Source organism: Neltuma alba, unplaced genomic scaffold (assembly GCF_004799145.2).
Source record: "Neltuma alba isolate B1F8T4 unplaced genomic scaffold, ASM479914v2 tig00002708_pilon, whole genome shotgun sequence".
In the NCBI taxonomy this organism is placed as follows: Eukaryota; Viridiplantae; Streptophyta; class Magnoliopsida; order Fabales; family Fabaceae; genus Neltuma; species Neltuma alba.
In genome coordinates, this window is record NW_021632979.1 from 41,972 (window position 1) to 49,191 (window position 7,220).

General features: G+C 34.2%; 1 protein-coding gene across 1 annotated transcript; it reads left to right on the forward strand.

Moving 5' to 3' along the window:
* The first annotated feature begins 2,328 nt into the window (after window positions 1–2,328).
* Window positions 2,329–6,783, forward strand: LOC114735766 (receptor like protein 21-like). The gene is made up of 2 exons (XM_028923516.1): window positions 2,329–4,446; window positions 6,754–6,783. The coding sequence occupies exons 1-2, from the start codon at window positions 2,329–2,331 to the stop codon at window positions 6,781–6,783; spliced, it is 2,148 nt and encodes a 715-aa protein (XP_028779349.1).
* The last annotated feature ends 437 nt before the right edge of the window (window positions 6,784–7,220 follow it).

Consider the following 7,220-nt stretch of genomic DNA (forward strand, 5'->3'; position numbering starts at 1 on the left):
GTACTCCTCCGGTCCTAATTATAAGACCCAATTGACTTATTTGAGGAGATTAAGAAAGTAAGTTAAGTTGGTTATTTATAATAAATAAGTGTTGTCATTCCTAAAATATCCTTGCTAATTAAGTATATTGGCTAAAACTATCATTATTAGAAGGATTATCTTGGAAAAAAATGCATAAATATAAGAGACAAAATGGATTGGGGTCTTATAATTAGGACCAAATAAAAAGTCAAATGGGGTCTTATAATAAGGACCGGAGGAGTAAAAGCATATTAGCTACAGTAAAAAATTAGTTAAAAATGTCATTGCCTCTTATCTCGTTCTTTTTTGTCGGTTTCCTCTTTTAGCCCACTGTTTTGCCGCGGTAAGAGTCCATTCTAGTTCTAGCTAAATACTTGTGGATAATTTCTTATTGGAATAATGAAACTTTTCGTCCCTCAAATTTGCTTCACTTATTGATTTGGTCCATAAAATTTAATTAATTGTCATAAATCAAGTCCCTAAAGTTTCGTAATCATACAAAATTAGTCATTATGGTTTGAAGATATACAATCCTAAATGCACATGTGCTATCTCTAGCCATTAATTCAAGGATGATAACCCTCACTTTGCTTTATTTATGAAATTTGAACCAATTTTTTCATATTTTCTCCCAGTAATTATAATGTTATATCACTTCATTTATTCTCTCTCATTCTCATCTTTTTCTTTCTCAATTTCTGTCTCATTCACCATTCCTCTCCATAAAGATGGATATTATTTTTGGAAAAAAAAAATACATTTTTACATATTTACTGCCTTTAGACAATTTTAACAAACTATATAATCTACAAAATTTAATTATTTATTTCTTACAGATAGCATCAGAGGGAGTAAAATTGCGTATGAAACTTTAGGAACTTGATTGATAAAAATTAAACTTCACGGACCAAATTGATAACAGAGAGAAATTAAATTTGAGTACCAAAAGTTTTATTACTCATTTAAAAAAAAAAAATTCAAGTAAGATATTTTAGAAAATGTTTGAGATACTAAACGTTTTGACTCGGTTTTTAAATATTTTTTTTTAAAAATAAATTGCTAGGAAAGATGTTTTCTTGGATATATATATAGAGGGGCCCAAAACAAGCTTAATAAACACTACATTGTCAAACTTTCACTTCATGTTAAATTATGAAGAGGATGATGATATTAATTATATGAATTATTTTTTATAATTCTTTATACCCACTAACATTCATAGTAACTGATCACATGTTGTTTGTGGGACAGGGCTACTTGGCGATATCAGGCTGGTGAACTTGGAAGCGTTGAACTTACAAGTCAATATGCTCACAGAATTCCCATATTTCGGTGCTAAATCTTTGTCTTCTATATTATAGTATATTTTGAGTGACATATGTTGTTACTGAAACGTGCATCAAAAGTATATCTATTTTTAGAAAAAAGATTACCGGGCCATCATTTTAAGAAAAATGCTAAAAGGAAGATATAGATAAAGTTTTCTCCATTAAATATATGAAAGTTTCTATTTTTTATCTTGATTTTGTTGGGAAGTCAAATTATTTACCTTTGCCATATAAGCATCTCAACCGAACAATTTATGTGCTTTCATTTAATTGAGAGAATTGAATGAAATGTCAAAAGTAAGAGATAAGATGATGTTTTCTTACCTGGCAGATTCATTATCAATAAATTTTAACAACATATATATATAATTAATTTGAAGGAGCTGTGGCTTAATGTACACATTTCCATTTGGCATTTGACAGACCTTTCGCATTCACGTAATCTGAAGTATCTGTTGCTTGATTCTAATTACTTGGAGGGTAGTATTCCAGAATCTATTACGTCTCTCACTTCCCTCACCGTATTGTCGTTAGGCCATAACAACCTGACAGGATCGTTGCCACAACAAGGTACGCATCATATTTTATAGCATCTCCGATGGAAAGAAAATAACCCATTAATTGAGTATTCGCCAATAAACATCAAATTTGATGATTTTTTTTTTAATTAAACAATCAAATTTTCCTTGTTTGTGCAAATTGAGTCGACTGTTCAATGAAACAGATTTCCAGTCCATCTCCTAACTGGCATACGGCAGTAGTTTAAAATAATAATAATAAGATCGAGCCGTATTTACGCACATGGACATGCTAAAACTAATAAATGGAAGTGACTTCATATTCTTATTTTTCCTTATGCATTCTCTATATTTCATTTATTTTTACTTATATTTTTGGGCTCAAAGTTTAGGTTTTTCTTCCTGGGACGCAATATTAATTTAAATACATTATACTAACGGAATAAATTTAATGAAGAAAAATGGTAAATGTTGCAGGAGGCTTGTGCAATTTGAAGAATCTTTTATTCTTGAATGTTGCGTGGAATGAATTTGGGGGGCAGCTTCCTGCGTGCCTTGGCAATTTGACGTCTTTACGTTCGCTTTATCTTCATCAAAATCGTTTTGAAGGAATCTTTCCTTCCTCACTCTTTAATACTTGGAGGTCTCTAGCAGCAATTATTCTTTCCGACGATAATTTCAATGGCTCAATTTCACTCTCTTCACTTGCCAACAACTCCAACCTCAAAATCCTTGTCATTTGTTGCTCCAACACCAACCTGAGACTTGAAACAGAGAATCCCCCATTTATCCCTTCCTTCCAATTGAGGCTTTTCGGAATCGTCAACTGCACTCTAAATGAAGCCAACACTAAAAGAATGCCCACCTTTCTTCTTCATCAATATGACTTGCAGTTTCTAGAACTTAGTGTCTTGAACATTTCAGGCACATTCCCCTCCTGGCTTTTGACAAACAACACAAAATTGAATCATTTCAATCTCACCCACAACTTGTTCACTGGTCCCTTTGAACTCAATTCCACCTCAAAATTGCTTCACATGGAGTCTTTTGATATTTCCTCTAACCCCCTTGGAGATGAAATACCTTCTCATATTGGCTTTATTTTTCCCAACTTGATTTCTCTTGATATGTCTTGGACTTCATTGCAAGGTCTCTTTCCCGCTTCAATAGGTGAGATGAGACAATTGAATGATCTTGACTTGTCATATAATAATTTATCTGGCTACTTGCCCCAAGAATTCAGTCAGGGTAACAATGAATTGAGATTTTTGAAGTTGTCAAACAACAACTTGAGTGGCCCGTCCTTACCTATAGGATCAAATTTCACATATCTGTTGTTTTTGGACCTTAGCAACAATAACTACAAAGGAAAGCTTGAAGGTGGAGTTATGAATAGTACTGAGTTAAGAATGTTGGATATAAGTGCCAACCAATTATATGGTGAAATGCCCAGCTGGATCGGAAATTTTGAACATTTGAGCTACCTTATATTGTCAAAGAATTATTTAATAGGTCCACTACCAAAAAATTTTTGCAACTTGACGGCACTTACATATCTAGACCTTGCTTATAATAAATTCAATGGCTCTCTACCAAGTTGTTTGAATATGCCGTTGTTGAAGTACTTGCATTTGCAGAGCAGCCATTTCATAGGACCTCTACCTTCCACTTTAGCTAATTCCCCTTTATTGATTTTGGACTTGATGAATAACAATTTTTCTGGACAAATTCCAAGATTGATTGGCTCATTTTTGAGTTTAAGGGTCCTCATGTTAAAAGAAAACAAACTTGAAGGCTCTATTCCTATGAATTTATGTGAGCTCAAGAATATCAGTTTATTAGATCTTTCTCAAAATAAGCTTTCTGGAGGCATCCCATATTGCTTGAATAACATCACATTTGGGAAGATAGATGCACCAAGGGAAAAGGAAATAGGACACTTTACTGTATTGTGGACTACAAGATTTTCAAGTTATAATTTTAACCCTTCGACCGGTGAAGTTTCCATGCTAGAAGAAAAAGCAAAAGCAAATGTTACACTGTATAAAGACCAAGTAGTAAATTTTATAACAAAAAGAAGGTATGAATCTTACACAGGAAGCATTTTAAATTTCATGTCTGGGTTGGATCTCTCAAGTAATCAATTGGTAGGTGAAATTCCTTCACAAATTGGATACTTAGATGCCATCCATGCATTAAATTTGTCAAACAATCGATTGAAAGGGCCTATTCCAAAAACATTTTCCAACCTCAAGCAAATAGAAAGCCTTGATCTTTCCCACAACAAATTGACAGGCCACATTCCTGCACAACTAACTCAGCTGTACTCCTTGTCTTCCTTCTCAGTGGCTCAGAATAATCTATCTGGAACAACACCTGACATGAAAAATCAATTTGCAACTTTTGATTCAGCTAGCTATGAAGGGAACCCTTTCCTATGTGGCCCCCTTTTGCTGCGAAATTGCTCAATAACAGGGAGAAACAGGCAACCTCATCATTTGGAAGCAGATGATTTTCGAGATGCTTTTATATGCAGTTTTGCTGGAACATTTGGAGTCTTTTTTCTAGGTGTCATTACAGTTCTTTATTTGAACCCTTACATTTGCAATTACAAACTACTATTAGAGAGAGTCATAACAAGTTATTTGTATGAGTGTTGGCGAAAAAGAAAAAGGTTTTCATTATAGTTCATAAGATTCTGATCATGTAATAGATGGGCTGGTGATCATCTCTAGAATTACAATAACCAAAAGACGGCTGGTTTCAAGTCTTCTCATGATCAGAAAGAAAACTAAATTGAAATATTCGAATCATTACTTCTGATGTGTGTGTATAGTTTAGCAATCTCTTTCTCAAAATCCTTCATTATCGTCTCTATTTCGTCTCTGCCTTTCTAACCATGAATTACCACCATCCACAAGAACCTCCTGCTATATTTACTGTTATATGTATATCATATACGGTTTGTGATCACAATACTTTCTTGCTAAACGTAGTTTAAGTGATGATTCCTTCAAGCTTCTTCACAGTTTGCTCTGTGTCTGACCATTAACTATAGATGCATGAGATTAACAATACTAATTAGTGATGTTATGTTTACCGGTGATTTCATATTCACCACCAATGGGGTATCCCTCCAGTGGTGCTTCTTCTGGGAGGGCCAATGAGATCACAAGTCATCATCAAAAACTCTGTTTTTAATTTGCTTTTACGAACTCTTATTGTTTTCTTAATTTCTCTTCAGATCAGTTCCTAATATGTGCATTGTTCTGTCCCCTTTTTTGATTTTTTTTAATTGCAATTGTGCAGCTCTGTGCTGCTTTTTTTTTTTTTTTATTATTATTGCTATGTTGAGTCCCACAATATTTTTTATCAACTCTGTGCTGCTCTCATATCTTGCTGTTCTTCACCTTACTTATGTTATTCCCATTTTGGGAGGAAAAAAAAAGAGAGAGACGACTCTTCAAAAAAATACTGTAATTCTTTCACATCTTTAAACTTGTGCAGGCTCGCATAAAATGTAATGACAACTAAAATGTTTAAAGACACCTTACAACAACTTTTGTTGCACGGTCTATGATTAAACTGTAAAATCAAGAATAAACAGAGTCAAAAACCAATGAAGAAGACCAAAAAAATTGAGTGGATATAATTTTTTATTTGGCTAGCCGTTCACACGTTCGACCTCACATGTCGGTTATATATTTTCCCAACTTTTGGTTGTTGTATTATTCTTGGTGCCTAGTAGTCTTTGGCTAATCAAATTCAAAACCGCCAATCTGGTTTAGATTAATTCAATGAGTTATTATCCTAATAATTAACAATAACTGATTGACTAAGACTCAATTTAGTGCTAAACATAGATAAACGTATAGGAAACTTTAAAGTTTAGACGTATAGTTTACTTGCTGCACAGCAATCTCAGTCTACCTTAGAGTCTGGCTTTCCATCTTCCTTTTGACGGATGGGGGCATAGTTTGTTTGATTGTGCAGAAATGTCAAAAGCACATGCACTGAGATTTTGAATATAAAGCTTATTTGTGCCGTGAAAATTAATTGTTAGCAACTGTGTATTTTGGAACAACGAATCTTCATCTTTTTGTAATCTTTTATGACTAAAAGGCTCCAAGTCTGCGTCAGTTATGAAGTGCAGCACTTGAGAGAATACTTCTCGGATCGTGTTGATCCATAGAAACTTGAGACAAAAACCTACATAAATCAAATCCAAACCAATACTTAACTGCAGATGAAACTGCATGTTTGGAATTTATCTGAAAATATATTTCAAAACTTATACAGAGATATCAAACAATCACGCATGCACAAAACATTAGTTGTTGACAACGTTGAAGCTCACAACAAAACTGAAGAAATGACACGTGTGATATATATACATATATATATGCCATTCCCGTCCTCCCTGCTCATCAGTAATTTGTCATAATCACGACTCGTTCAACAAGGAAACTACGTTAATTAAATTCCTCTCACAACTTGTCTCCTTATATGATAAATGTCATTCTTGCTAATAGGTTTGATTAGAAATTAGTGTGAATGTGTAAAGATACTTAGCCGTCCAATACGTGAGATATGGGATAGGAATTGGTCAGTCACAGCCCGATTGTGCAGAAGTTAGGGCACATGCACTGAGTCATGATAAGAATACAAAGCTTGTCATCAGCATCAGAAAATGAGAGCTTATATAAGCCCTATCGTGCCTTCTGGGGAGGGAATTTTTACCTCTTTCTAATTCATCAGATTAAAAGAATATTGATAGTTTCTGGAACTTTGATTGCGATTTTTGTTTTTTGGGGGAAGAACTGATCAATTAGTCCTGCACAATATACTGATTTTTGAATAAATCCTTACAATTGAAATTATTGCAGGGCATGCACACTCCTGAAGATCCCCTTTGATACGTTGCAGATCGAAATGCCAGAGCACATGTATGGATTGTGAATAACAATGATCAGAATATAACAATTTGTGTGGTGCACATTGTTAGCAACTGTCAAGATTATGAATTGAGAGGTCAAGTCATATATAATCGTGAGGTTCAGGGAAGGAATATCTTAATCTTATTTTTCTAATTTTTCAGACTAAACGAGCATGTCAGATATGAAGTGGAGCTTTCTATTTTGCCTCTATTCCATTTCTCCACAAATAAGACCATTTGAGTTTTGGAACATTATGCCCAACTTGAGTCTCTCGGGCAAAGAAAGGGCAAAACAATCTCCTTACTTACTTCCTCTATATCTACCGATGATCAGCACGCAGTTGAAGACATACATTGAGGAAGCATATAGTGAAAAATGGGGTATTCGGTGAGAGAAGAGGTGTGGTTGGTGATGGC

Bases quoted from the DNA above. Each gene is read 5' to 3' on its own strand.
- LOC114735766 (XM_028923516.1), top strand. From the start codon at position 2,329: ATGGTAAATGTTGCAGGAGGCTTGTGCAATTTGAAGAATCTTTTATTC. The intron at 4,447-6,753 runs GTTCTTTATTTG...AAATTATTGCAG, and splicing joins TTTTTCTAGGTGTCATTACA to GGCATGCACACTCCTGAAGA.